At 44.7% G+C, this 14696-nt stretch overlaps 1 protein-coding gene across 1 annotated transcript in view; it reads right to left on the reverse strand.

Moving 5' to 3' along the window:
- The window catches only part of CCDC80 (coiled-coil domain containing 80), a 38460-nt gene that overhangs the window by 23199 nt on the left and 565 nt on the right, over positions 1-14696 (reverse strand). Inside the window, exons 2-3 of the mRNA XM_060098936.1 lie at positions 12688-14585; positions 4257-4413 (exon numbers count right to left, since the gene is read on the reverse strand). Of these exons, the coding sequence (XP_059954919.1) occupies positions 4257-4413; positions 12688-14574 (2044 nt within the window). The 5' untranslated portion in view covers positions 14575-14585. The remainder of the gene's footprint in view (positions 1-4256; positions 4414-12687; positions 14586-14696) is intronic.

Consider the following 14696-nt stretch of genomic DNA (forward strand, 5'->3'; position numbering starts at 1 on the left):
GCAGCCTCTCCAGCCTCTAGGGCATGGAGTGATTGATAATCAAAGACTGAATAAACAGAGAGGGAGACCACAGGCAGTGTCTGGAAATCTGATCACTCACCCAGCCTTGACTCCCCGCACAGGGTGGCAGTGTCTAGAGAAGGCAGCTGCCGGGCATAGTCACCACTGAAGAAAGGAGGAATTGGGGCAAAGGGTCAATTTTTCAGGTGCTCCTGTGGGAAAGCAGCATTTCTGCATTGTTATGGATCCTGATGGTTGTGAGGCTGTCCATAAAGAACAATTATCTTCAACAGGATCGAAGGTAGAGTATTTTAGGCTGAAATGTATTCTATCGGTCTCACTTAGGGAAGTTGTGTTAGAGATTCACCTAGGAATTCTCTACTCACATGAATAAAGGAATCAACACTGTCTCTCCTTGTTGCCACATTACACTTCCATCAACTCTTCCAACTCCCTTTTTTCTTCTTTCAGAAGAAACTATCAGGGCTTCCCTGGTGGCGCGGTGGTTGAGAGTCCGCCTGCTGATGCAGGGGACACGGGTTTGTTCCCCGGTCCGGGAGGATCCCACATGCCGCAGAGCGGCTGGGCCCGTGAGCCATGGCCGCTGAGCCTGCGTGTCCGGAGCCTGTGCTCCGCAACGGGAGAGGCCACAGCAGTGAGAGGCCCGCGTACCGAAAAAAAAAAAAAGAAACTATCAAAAACCTGCCTTTGCCCATAAAAATGTCCTGTGTTCTAACTCTTTAAATTTGGTGATCAATACCAGTGTCAAAATATTTTTCATCTCTACATTTTGCTAAGCATATATATATATATATATATATATATATATATATATATATATATATATATACATGCCTGCTGTGCTTTCCTCCCACTTATCTTTTCATTCTGCAATAAATGCCTTTAGCTAGGAACTCCTTCCCACCTGACAAACTTTGTCTATAATTCATTCTCTTAACATAGACATCAATATTCCTATCTTAGATTGATACTTTAAATATCTCTAACAATTAAGAATGCCTTTATGTGTTAGGTCATTCTATTTTTCCTCTTTTGGTTATGGGGTTTTATTTTGTTTGTGTGTGTGTGTGTGTGTGTGTGTGTGTGTGTGTGTGTGTTAGGTCATTCTAAACCCTCACGTATAATATACTCTGGGCTGGCAAAACCAGATGGGCTTATTCTGCATTGGAATTTGCTCAAGAATGAATAATGACTGAAACCTTAAAATAAGTTTCCTGGTGTTTGTAGGTCCATCATCTATAACTCAAATACGTTTAGCAAGACAGGCCAGCTGATGAGTACAGCCCACACTGTAGTTGGATGTGGGCCTCTGCTTTTAAGGACCAGTTAAAGACTGGAAGAGTAGAGAGTGCTTGATTTATTTTGAGGAAAGTAAGGCCATCTGATAGATTTCCAGCTGAAAATTGGTCAAGGCTGGAGATTGGTTCACTGAGACCATGGCACGTGCCAACTCCTGTTTTCCCATGGCTGACTCCCAGTCTTGGCTGAAAGTACTACAGCCTTTCCCATAAGGGTAACCTGGGACATGACACAAGGAGAGAAAGGCCTTCCAGGAATTAGATGAGGAACAAAATAAAAGGCCCCCAAATCATGTCCAAGCTGCCATTCAATAAGTGGCAAACACCCAAATCACAATACCTGATTTTCAATCAGGCAGAAAAGAAAATCTCCATCCTCTACAGTTCATATTCAATCCAGATGTCTACAAGACAGCAGGATTAATGTTAAAATTTTGCCAAGGCAGCACCAAATGCTTGTAACAGTTAGGACCATGTAGAGGTTGAGGTGGAAGATATAATGATTTTTCCAAACTTCTCTGAAATAAGGAATGACAATTCTTTGTGTGAGTTGGTGCCTAACATATTTGACACTGGGAACACCTGGTGGAGGAAGGTTTTCATCACCAGCCGGCATGTTTCTGTACTGGATTGATTACCTACTTCCTCTCTAGACATCTGGATTATAACCAAGCTCACTGGCTCATGCTACTATTTGAAAATCCAGGAAGCCAGTGGTTGACTCCCAGTTAACCACAGAATATGTGGCTTTGTAGTATTAGTCTCTTGGGCTTCAGTGTTTTTTTTTTTAATACACCATTTAAAAATTTTTTTCTTTTAATATTTGTTTATTTATTTTGGCTGTGCCGGGCCTTAGTTGCAGCACACGGGATCTTTGTTGCGGCATGTGGGAGCATTAGTTGCAGCATGCATGCGAGATCTAATTCCCTGACCAGGGATCGAACCCAGGCCCCCTGCATTGGGAGCACGGAGTCTTAGCCACAGGACCATTAGGGAAGCCCCTCTTGGGCTTCAGTTTTGTCACAAAGAGTAGTAATGCAGCCTGACCCTGAGAAGCAGTTGTGAGGGTTCCCTGTCAACCCTGTGTAATTAGCAGAAAGCAGTTACAAGTATTTTTCAATTATACGTGCTCTAGTCCCTGTGACAGCTCATTGATCTCTAGATGCCTGCCAGATCAAATGGTGGTGATGACCACAATAGTAGTACTTATTATGTGACAGGTAATTACATATAATGTCTTATTAAATCCTCACCATCACCTGTGAAATGTATATAACTATGTTCTAAGCTGAGACTTAGGAATAACTTGCCCAAAGTCACACAACAAATACATTGTGACCATGGATTTGAACCTCTTTATTTAACTCTAGAACTTCTTTTGTGTCTTTTGTTTATATGATTATTGTTATTGTTGGTAAGGACACAATCTCTCTCTCTCTCTCTCTCTCTCTTTTTGTTCTCCCTCCCAGACATACATACAGCACAGAGATAAATGTCCACAAACCAATCACTGATCCACAATGATTTATGAGAGGACATTGGAAAGGATGCTATTTATTTTCCTTTAGAATTATCTCAGGGGAAAGTGAGCTAATAAAAATAGAGAATGCATAACTGAAACTTCAAACCCAAATAAATTGGGGAGACCTGCTGGCCAACACTGTACCTATACTAAACAATACTGTGTTGTGCACTTAAAAATTAGTTAAGAGGATAGATCTCATGCTGAGTGTTTTTATCACAATAAAAAATATGATTTAGAAAGCTAGACTATATTAAAATCAAGTTGACATTATCATGACATAATTACGACTGACATGTGTTCAATGATACCAAGGTCACATGACAGAAAAATATGTGAGGTAACATGTTACATGTAATGAAGTTAAATGTTAACTAATAGAGGGACTTCCCTGGTGGTCCAGTGGTTAAGACGCCACACTTCCACTGCAGGGGGCACGGGTTCGATCCCCGGTCAGGGAACTAAGATCCCACATGCCGCAGTGCGGCCAGAAAAAAAACAGTTAACTAATGGAAAAAGTATGTTTTATACGCTTTCAGATGAAATATATTTTATGAAAAATATGTAGGATACACAAATGGTACAAGAAGAAGGATTTTCATTATAGTTGAAACAACAATAAACAAAAGTAGAGAAATCATGTAAGAAAAAACGTTTTTTTAAAAAAAATAAAGCTCTGGAGATGTAATAGTTATAAAAGAAACTGGGTGAGTTAGAGGTGGGGCTTCTGACCATGAGGCATAATTACTCACAGTAAGTCTTGCCATGTTCCCATGAGAATGCAGTGAGTTAAACCTCAGCTGCCCAACGCTGAGCTGCACGCCTCACACGCATCATTAATATGAAAAATTGTGAAAACTCCACACTCATCCAAATCCCTCTGCTTTCCAAAAGGACTTGGGCGCCATTCAGTCTGTATTTCCAGTGATTTTTCATTTAGCTTCACAGCTTCTCTCAGCCCTGGCTCATTCCCCCCAAGGCTGGCCAGAGTCAAGGGCCCCCAAGGGTCTGCAGGAATCCCATCTGTGAGGGAGTCGCCTGCAGCACAAAGGCTGCAGGAATATCAGATGGTGCTGCTCACAGGCAAGAAGACTCAGGATCCAGAAGAAAGTGTCAGGATACCTCTCTGGCTGCCCCCAACACATTGTATTACTTCTCCCATTTTCCTCCATCTTACTTACTTTCAAACCATAGAGTGCTTGCATATTTTTCATTTTAAAGTGCCCAAAACTTAAACCAGAACCATTCAGAATGGCTACATATCAGTAGTTAGGCGGACTGACCTTTCTTACCACAAGAAAAGAGCCCTCTTGAAACCTGAATTTTCCTTTTGATTCCCCACCGACCTCTCCCATAAGGTGTGCCCCACCTTAGCTGAGAGAAAAGCAATAATATAATAAAGTGTTTCAGAGAACCTAGCTGGAAGTGGTCGATTTTCATGGTGCTGTTGTTGACAGGGCCAAAGATGGTGATCACGGAGACTTTCCTGGTGGCCATCTTGCAGAAACTTTCCAGATACTCATCTCGCTGCTGCACATACATATTGTTCTCAGCCTTGGGAGCAGTGATCAGCTGGAGGAGGGTGAAAGCAAGAAAACAGTAACTCACGGTGATAGTTTCACACAGAGGCAAAAGCCAAAGGGATGATTTGGAATAGAGGGTTGGTAGTGACTGACACCTAAACGAAGAAACTAGATTGTTTTGTTGAATAGATAGTATAATTAAGGCCAAAAGAGATCATTTGGAAAGGCCTTTTTTTAATGACTCCAGACAGCTTAGAGTTTTCTATTCATTTCCACTATTGTCTGCCTTCATTACCAGTCTCCACGTGTCTTGGTTTTCTCATTTGTGAACTCTGCACAGGGATGCTTCTTTCACAAGGCTGATGTAAGCATTACATGATATTTGGCATGCAACAATTGTTCAATAAATGCTATCTCTCTTGTTTTATGTTTTATTTATTTATTTATTTAAATGACTGTATTCCCTCTCTCTCTCTTTTTTTTTTTTTTTTTTTTTTTTTTTTTTTTGCTGCACCACCCATGGCATGCAGGATCTTAGTTCGCCAACCAGGGATTAAACCCATGCCCCCTGCAGTGCAAGCACAGAGTCCTAACCACTGGACTGCCAAGGAATTCCCATTTCTTCCTCTATTTTGATCTTCATTATCTTAATTGGCTGCTCAGACATTCATGAATTCAGTGGTTACCACTATTATTTCATGTCTCACGGGGTTGAGTTTCATAGACAGGCCTTGGGCACTATGGAACATTCGATGGCTTAGAATTTTATCAGGCAACCTTGCAGAGAATTTTTAGGACAGACTTTTGGCCCAGTATTGTCACAGAATATAGTCAGTGTCACACTGGGCCTGCATAGAGCTCGTGGTGGATGTCTGATGTTGGAGTCCTCGAACAGGATGGGTTTTACTCTTTCAGTTCAGCCTTCTCTCCAATTCAAAACTGGTATTTTTCACCTAGCCCCTGTGTCTCTCAAACTCACTTTGAACCTCTGACTTTTTCTCGGGAAAGAGAAGATAGAGCAATAGAAAGAGATGTTTTAGTCACCAGCTATCTGGGAAAACATATTTCATTATTTCGGATAAAATGAGGATACTCTTATTTTTTAGGGCTCCTCTTGGACCCTCTCCCTAAGAATGCCTCAGTGTTTTAATCGAGCCCGAAAGAAAAGCCTTTTGACTCTGGTGATTATTTTTGCTGCCTTTTCCTGAGCTTTCTCCAATTTTACCAGGTTCTTCCTGAGCAGAAACCAGAACTGTGTACCACAGTCCATGAGTGTCTGGGCATGTGCTGTTCACCCTGGAAGTGGAAGGATGTGAAGTTTTATGCTGATGATGACCAGGTCTTTGTTGACCTCTCTAACCCCATTAGCTCACTAGGCTGATGTCTGCAGTAAACACTGTCTACTCACCCTTTGCAGGCTCATCATTAGCTCAGAGGCCAGGATTGAACTGGCAGTGAAAGCATGGAGTCCTAACCACTGGACCACCGTCTATACAGTTTCTTTCATTTGACCAATTCAAATTTGTCAACCACTTTTCTACTTACCCATCTAACCTTATAAAATATTTCTGAAGTGTGTGGCTATTAGCTTGGCATTTTGCAGAGGGAAAGTCACCATGTTGTCAGCCTCTTTATCGAATACTTTATCAAAATGGTAATAAATCTGGTCCCAGCTCATCCTGCTGTTTATTTTGCTCTGTCAGAGATGTGTTTATTGCTGCCTGCAGGCTTTCTCTTCTAAGAATTCTCTGTGCTTGAGAAGATACTGTCCCTCATGGAAATCAAAATGAGTTCAATAGCTTTTGAGTGGAACATTAACAAAGTTTTTCTGGAATGAAGTTTTATTTTGTTTCGTTTTTCTCAGATTGTTATTTATCTTAAATAGACATGATTTCATCTATTTTTTTTAATATGTAGAGAAACTGGAAGTTCATACACTGCTGGTGGGAATGTAAATGGTTTTAGGTACTTTAAATTTATTTATTTATTTATTTATTTTTTGGCTGTGTTGGGTCATCGTTTCTGTGTGAGGGCTTTCTCTAGTTGTGGCAAGTGGGGGCCACTCTTCATCGCGGTGCACGAGCCTCTCACTATCACGGCCTCTCTTGCTGTGGAGCACAGGCTCCAGATGAGCAGGCTCAGTAGTTGTGGCTCACGGGCCTAGTTGCTCCGCGGCATGTGGGATCTTCTCAGACCAGGGCTCGAACCCGTGTCCCCTGCATTAGCAGGCAGATTCTCAACCACTGCGCCACCAGGGAAGCCCCAATTTCATCTATTTTTGATTTTGTGTTTATATACGTTTTCAGATGGACAGGATGAGTAGGAAATTCTTGTTTTAGAAAAATAATTTCCCAAGAGGAAAATAATAAAATTTCCCCTTATTTATTCATTGACTCATACTTAGTCTTAAAAAAGATTTAAGGTGGCTATAAAAAGTTATAGTGATGGTATTTTCGCTTTGTTTGTTAGTTTTTTTTTTTTTTTTTTTTTTTTTTGCGGTACGCGGGCCTCTCACTGATGTGGCCTCTCCCGTTGTGGAGCACAGGCTCCGGACACGCAGGCCCAGCGGCCATGGCTCACGGGCTCAACCGCTCTGCGGCACGTGGGACCTTCCCGGACCGGGGCACGAACCCGCGTCCCCTACGTCGGCAGGCGGACTCCCAACCACTGCGCCACCAGGGAAGCGCTATTTGTTAGTTTTTTAATTAGCTACATGACATTTGAAAATAATTCTTTAGGTTTTCATGGTAGCCCATATCCAGGAGTTTTGTTTTTAGTTGGTATGTTTTAGGTATTTCTTTCTGGCTTTTTTTGTTCACAGATACACTATTTTAAAATAAATAAAATGAATGTTTAAGTGAGAACACACAAGAGTAAAAAAACGAAGGTAAGATTTACTGGTAATGAGTCTGGACTCCCTGTTCTAAAAGAAGGATAGGCCCATATTTAGAATATATGCTAGATGACTGATAATTACCTGCCTCTGTAACTTCAAATCCATACATAGACTCCATTCCATTCATGGACCCTTACAGTATATATGGACAGACCATGATATGACAGGATTTTAAGAGTCCTCAAAGCCCCCTTTGGTCTTTTTCTCCCCCTTGTGCATAATTGAGAATTTCAGAGACTATGTAATCAAATAGAACCTCATTCTCCCCTGCCTGGCAGCTTCTCCCATATATCTCTGAATACAGTAGCCTTAGGCCCTGATACCCAGTGGGAGCTGTACTTAAATAAATAAAGGGCTCTGATGTTTACTTTCACCTCAGGCCCTTTGCCCAAGGAAGCCTTAACCCACCCGTGAGGTGACATTCATTTAGCATGACTCATTTCCTAGCTTCCAGCCCTCTACAACCTGGCCTCAGGCTTTCTCTAGCTAACTTTCCTCCTATTCCTCCCTTACGTGACCTCCCTTATGTCACCCTGTAGCCAGACCAGCCTAAACTGTGAAATGAGAGGAATCTGTGCAGAGTGGCAAAGAGAAAGGGTGATTGCAGTCAAAATTGGAAGGCCTGCATTTTAGTCCTAGTTCAACCCCTGGCTACTCTGTAACCTCAACAAGGCCACTTAACATTCTGAACCTTAGTTTTCTCATCTTTACTATGGAACAACTTCCCTATGAGCTCATAAAGTAGTGAGAATCAAGCATATACATTAGTATATATATTATATATAATATATATACAGGCTGCGTGCACCAGAGCATCATAGATGTATGTTGCCTCTGAATAATTCACTCACATTCCTTCCTCTGCCTTCACCCATGTCACCCTTCTTACCCAGAAAGTCCTCCCCACCCTTCCACCTCATCAGAATCTGAGTCATTCTTCAAATGCAGCATCCTCCTTAAAGTGTCTTCTAGCCCACAATGCTCACTTTCTCCTTTTAATTACTGTTCTTATTGTCTGCACGGCTCACCTGAAATTTATGTATTTCCTTTTACCACTTCGTTTTATGTTTATGTCATATCTCCCCAACCAGAGGATCCATTCTTCAAGGCACTGAAGCTCCAGCCCCACCATTGCCCTGCAGACAGTAGAAGCACAATTCTGGCCCACGTTCCTCAGGCTACACAGATCATTCCAGCCAGAGGAGTGGTTCCCTGGTTATGAAAGTCTAGATGCAGTCCCTGAACCGTTGGTAAAGACACTCTCCCTTATGTTCAATCTGCTCCTCGAGTTTGCAGCACAGAAAGTAAAAGAGGCTGATCATCTAAATGTATTTCAGCGACTCTTTCCCTGTGTGTTGACATCTACGTCCCATTCATTTTCTAGTGTGGCACTACTTCAAACAGTGTTTAAAATGGTATCCAGTCCCCGCTTCCTAAAAAGAGCATTCTAGAACTTCTCAGTAAACATTATTGTCTAGCGCTTGGCCTCTTTCCAGTTTGGTGGTGATAAATCAGGGCATGTAAAGTGAATTTAGAATTGTGTTGTTCTTTCTCATGTTTCTGTTCCAACTGGTGTGTTGGCACAAGCAGCCTCAGAGTATAATGAAGCCAGGTTGCATAAGTAAAGGGCACAAACAGGAATGTGAAGATGTCAGGGGGAAGATAGTTTAAGTCTCAACTTATTCCAAATACTGTGTTAAGCTCAAAATACTAGGACGGGATTCTGAGAAATAGCATCCCAGCTGGTAGTCTGCCTTAGTAAACCGGAGCTTTATATCCTTTTCTAAGATTAAACCAAATAAGTAGATTGTTGTCCCAATATCCAAATTTCTGAGGTAAGGTTAAAAGTATTAACATATTTGAATTACGGGAGATTCAGTCTTCAAAGAATGCTTAAACTTGAACTTGAATCTATGTACTTTGGCGTGATGAGCCCTCTTGCTCATTGACAAGTAGGTAGATCTCAGGGCACAACATGATGGCTTTTCAGCTACACTCCGGAGTCCAGTGTTTTAGTGATAAACGGCTCATCTATATTCTCACTGTTGTCATCCCCAAACCAACACCAACCAGTCTGAGGGATTAGGTTAACGGGGATTCAATCTATTGTTCTCCACTGACTGTGTGGAAAGCTGGTGAGTAGAGGTGCAAAGAACTATCTGGGTATTAAAGACAGAAGCTCTACATTGGTGCTCAACACAAAATGTTGACGATTGGTGTACCTCACCCTTTATATGAATAATTCAGGGTTGAAAATGAATTTTAAAACATCCGTATTACTAACGAACAGGTTCATTTCTCAGTTTCCCCTTCTGTTTATGGCATATGCCCATGATAAGCTCACACCCATGGGAAGGCAGAACGGGGAAGTGGTTTGACCCTCAGTTTTAAAAATCAAACAGACCTCAGTTCTAATTCTGGCTTTGTCACATATTAGCTATACACCTTGGGAAACTTCTCAACTTGTCTAAGCTTCTGTTGCCTCCTCTGTAAATGGAGTTGATTAGTCCTTCCTCATGGACTGTTGTGAAAATTAATCCACAGTCTCAGCAAAGCACCTTGCAGGATGTGCCCCTTTCAGTTGACAGGCTGAGAGGCAGAGGGTTTGAAGGCTTGACCTCTGGCCTAAGAATAGGACACCTGGCTCTACCTGAAGCTCCTTTTGAAGGCCATTAGGATGCTGTTCACCTGACCATAACCTATACCATCTCTGCCAGTGTTTCTCTAAGTAGTTAAGCAGCAGTTATGTGATGTTTTCACATCTAAAGAATGATATAAATAAATGCAAAGCAGTAGGTTAACTGTAGTTGGGCACCAAGTTACTGAAAATCTGGAAAGGTGAGCTAAAAGGCCAGCACAATTTCTTGGAATGCAAACCTCATTTCAGTTTGAGCACACTGGGTTAGGTTGAGGCCAGTTGGAGGGCTATGTTGTCAGCTGTACTTTAACAGCTTGGAGGCTGCTGAGCCTTAATGAATATTAACTGAATCACTGAAACTTCCTGAATAACATCAGCCATGCTTGACAGGAAAAATGAATGGAAAAAAGATAAATGGCACCAGCAAAATCCTTCACCCAGAGACACTGGTCTCCTCTCTGTCTGGTGAAAAAGACACTTTTCTCTCCATCTTTTGACTTTATGTTGTGTTTCTTTTATCATGTCTTTTCTAATCCATTCTTATTTTAGACATCATTAGCTCTTCAGAGAACACACTTCTGATATGATCATCAGCTGAGCACACATGGGACTGAAATGCAAGACTGAAATGCCTCCTGTTGGTATTTTCTTTCTAATAACAATCCCAGTTCTCTGTCCAGCCCCAAAGAGCAACACTGCCATGAGCAATCCCAGATGGTTTCTGTTTTCCCTCACATGACATCAGCAGAACCTGTCGTTTGAGTTTCATTTGCTAGAAATTTATGATCAGGGATACTGCTAAAAGCAGAAAAGACCCAGCTGGGCTTTCAAATCCCTGACTAAGGGAGTGGAGAGAAAGAGAGAGAAATGAAAGGCATGACTAATATCAGGGATATAGTATGAAAACCCCTTTCTTCTGACCCACAAGCTAGGGGCGGTGGAAGTATTTGCCAGATGGGTGCACAATTACAATCCTGACATTTTACCCATGATTATTTCCTCCCTGGTTAAAACCTGACCATGAGGAACACTATGTCTGCCCTGCTGGCCAAATGGCCAGGGTTGGGTGATATGCTTTAGTAGGCTGGACAAAGTCCCAGGTACTCAGGAAGAGAGCAATAGAGCACACTACTAATGCTTTCCCATACCCCAAAGAGAGCACTTTGCCCCCGGAGTTTCTGTACTAGGTAGAATTCTATTCTGAAATCAGTGATTCTTCTGGTTCTGACTGGAAACCTGTGTACTCTGGGAATAACCAAGCAGCTGTTAAACTACTCTAACAGTGAGCCTATCCTCTGCTAACCTAAGTTTACATAGTTACTTTAAAGCTCTGGTGAAAAACGAGGTAACAACATACAAAAAATATGTAAAAAGACACACACATCGCACACACACATCACACACACACACATGAACCTGTAGAATCAACCAAAACTTAGGCTTTGTTCTAATACATAGATACACACACTATGGATGAAATAGCTCAGAGAATCTGGGGATATGCCCCACCCATGATAAATATCACAAGGGACTCTGCTCTGAATAGCATTTCAAATGCACATTTAACTTTTGAAACCACTAAAGATACATGGACACCAGAGTCACTTTGCTCAGATCATTAATCCAAATTTAGTTGGAAAAACTAAAAGACCCTCTAAGAGATGCCATCTCTTTCAGTGGCAGGAATGCAGGGCACGGAGTCACCTTGTGTCTTCAGCAGGATAGATGCTGTCCTCAATGGCATGGGACAGCTCCTTTCCACCCAGCTAGCTGAGAGAATTATTCCTGACTCAGGTTACCCAACATCCACTTGCTGATCTTTTTCTCTGAATTAACTGCATTATGCCCTTTTCCTCCTAGACAGCCTGGAGTAAAATGTAGCATTAAGAAGCTAGGGGCAAAAAAGGGTTCCTAGCCCCTTTTTAGTGCCCTTCTTGGAAGGGCACTAAAATAGGAGCAAGGAGACATTGAGAGAAGAGGAGCCTTTCTCTACACTGATGAGAACTGCCTGTACGTTTAAGATGGTGCTTATTCCTGTCCAAAGCCCTCTTGGGTCTGACTAGGTTCTGGTATCATTCTTTGGATGGTGGCAAAGCAGTGGGGAAGGCAGCCTTTAGGGGAGAAGATTTTAGCCAGCTGGTTTTAAAAGTATATTCGTGAGGGCAGACCAGCAAGGACCCTTCCCCTCTCCCGTCATACCCACTCCCCACCCAGGCTGCCCTACTTTCCCCTTTGAGTCTTCCAACTGCTGATATATACCTAATTAGGGGGGAAAGGAGATCACCTGCCATTTACCCATACACCTGATTCTAGTTTTTAAGCTCACGCAGAGAGAAACGCTTTTCCTTAATTGTGACCACAGCCAGTGCATTCCACTTTAGGTGTTCTTTTATTCTTCTTTTATTCTTTGCACTTGGCAAAAGGGAGTGGTATCCTGTGTATCTTTCCACTGTCCTGTGGAAGACAGCAGTAAAGTGGGGATGGGCCTGATGGGTTTGGAAGAAGCTAACCCAGAGTACAGGTGCTTCCCTGGGCTCATGGCTAAGATCCCCCAGTCATGGATTCTGTACTTAGGGCCGTGGGTCTGTGTGGATAGAGGTTCATAGAATATCTTAATCAAAAGGAACCACTGGCCTGGCTGGCTTTCCTTGACAAACCTCATGATCTTCCTGACATAGCACCTGTTCAGCCACAGGCTGCCATCCAACAATGTGATTTTAGAAAAATAACACACCAAGCCCTAACACTGCCTCGGCCCACAAAACAATGGCAAGGAGAAGATTACTTACAAGGAGCCTTCGTTTGCCTTCCAAGGGCCCCAGCAGGTCGGTCACCGACTTCCTGGGACTCTGAGCGAAGTGTTTTGTGGGTTTCAGGTGCCCGTCCTTCTCCGTTCTCCCCGCCTTTTTCTTCTTCTTCTCTTTCTCCTGCCTGCTCTTTTTCTCAGCCTTGTCCTTCTTCACTTGCTTTTCACTCTTGAGTAACTTGTCTGCTTTCTCACTCTTCACCCTCTTTTTCTTCTCCTTCTCGGGTTTCTCAAGCTTGTCGTGCTTTTTAGACTCCTTCGCTTTTTTGGGGGCAACATTCCCCACCTGCACCTCCTCCTCCAGCTGAGAGGCGGTCGGCCGGCTGAGGTCATACTTACCCTCGTACTCATTGCTAAGGATTTTGTCCCGGGCTTTCTTTTGGGGTGGTTTCCCCTTCGAGGGCTTGTGAGGACCCGGCCCCACATTCGGGTCCCGGGGGCCGTGCTCCCACCTGTCCGTGCGGTTGTCCTGGAGACGGCCGGCGCCAGCCCTGGTGCTGGGCTCCGAGACGGTGGTGGGAGGGGCAGCCGTGACGCGCTCGAAGCTGGTGGCCTTGCTGGGCCTCCGGGCGGTCTGCGGCCTCTCCCTGGGCTGCTCCTTCCTGGGTGGAGGGTAGAGGTTCTTGGAGGCCACGGGCCCCCTGGCAGTGGCCACCTCGGCTGTTGCGGAGGTCCTGTGAGGCTCCGAGGAAGGGTGCACCCGGGGGGTCCAGGGCCTCTGGGTGGTCGGAAAGCCCATGGGGGTTGTAGGTCTTGCAGTTACCGTCACCAGCCGAGAGGTGGCCCGAGTCACTGCTGTGGCTGCAGCAGGAGGCGGGGTGGTGGCCCGTGGGGTTGTGGGCGGTGGAGGAGGGGCCCCCGCAGCGGTGGCCGCTTTCCTCATCGCCTTCAGCCGACTCTCTCTGGTTGGCAGCACTTGTGCTCTCCTCTGCTCCTCTTTCCTCTTCTCGCTGCTCAGGCCTGGCCTTCCTGCCTCTCCGCCATTGTTCCCCTCCTCCACCACCTGGCCCTCTACCCCGGAGGCCTTACATTTTTGCACAAAACCCTTCTGCCTGATCTTCTCTATCCTGCGGATGGGGCCCTGGTCGATGATCTCATACATGGCCTCCAGCCTGACCGGATAAGGGTAGCGCTCCTCCACCTGCAGCGTCTTCTTCAACAGCACCATACCAAACTTGCCCTTCTCCAGCTTCAAGAAGCTCATCAGCTTTGGGATGAGGCTGGGGTCCAGGGGCTGCTCCAGGACCCGGCCCTCAGTGGTGATCCTCCGCACCTTGCCTCCTTCCTCGCCTGCCTGGTGGAAAAGCACGATCTGCTGGATGTGCCTTTCTGCCAGCTCACAGTACACGTCGTCCTTCAGCAGGCTCATCATGAGCCGGTAGTAACCTTCCGAGGCGTGGGGGGCCGAGATGACCCACACCCTATTCTTCCCTGCAAAGCTGGCAAGGATGTTGGGAGAGCTGGAGCCAGACGGGAAGCGCAACATTCTTGCCCGAGCTGAAGACCCCTCATCTCGGACCATCTCACGGGGAGAGCTCCGGGCTGCTGGTCTCCGCTCAGTTCTCACTGGGGCCCCGTGGATACCCAGGGAGGCTGACGGTGCCGTGGCATGAGCCACTCTCAACACCGGTACGCCCCTCCTTCTTTGGAGAGGCTGGAGGTTTGGTTCTTCCGGAGTGGTTCTCTCAATTCCCTGAGACCTCCCCGTGTGCCTCAGTAACCGAGCTGGCCTTCTGTTGACGGGGGAAACCGGAGGCGCTTTCTGCCCTCCGCGGCTCCCTCTATTCATGGCATGCGCGTGGGGTTCTGATCCGCACACCAGCCACAATGCCAGTAGCATAGTAAAGCTGGGTCCCATTTTCCATGTCATCGTGCAATCCACTTTGGGGAGGCAGCAGGGTCAAAAGGCAGAAGGGGGAGGGCAGAGTAAAAAAAGAAAGAAAGAAAATCATTTAACTGCAAACAGAGATGGGCATTATCTCTTTCTCTATC

Source organism: Mesoplodon densirostris, chromosome 5 (genome assembly GCF_025265405.1).
Source record: "Mesoplodon densirostris isolate mMesDen1 chromosome 5, mMesDen1 primary haplotype, whole genome shotgun sequence".
NCBI classification, from domain to species: Eukaryota; Metazoa; Chordata; class Mammalia; order Artiodactyla; family Ziphiidae; genus Mesoplodon; species Mesoplodon densirostris.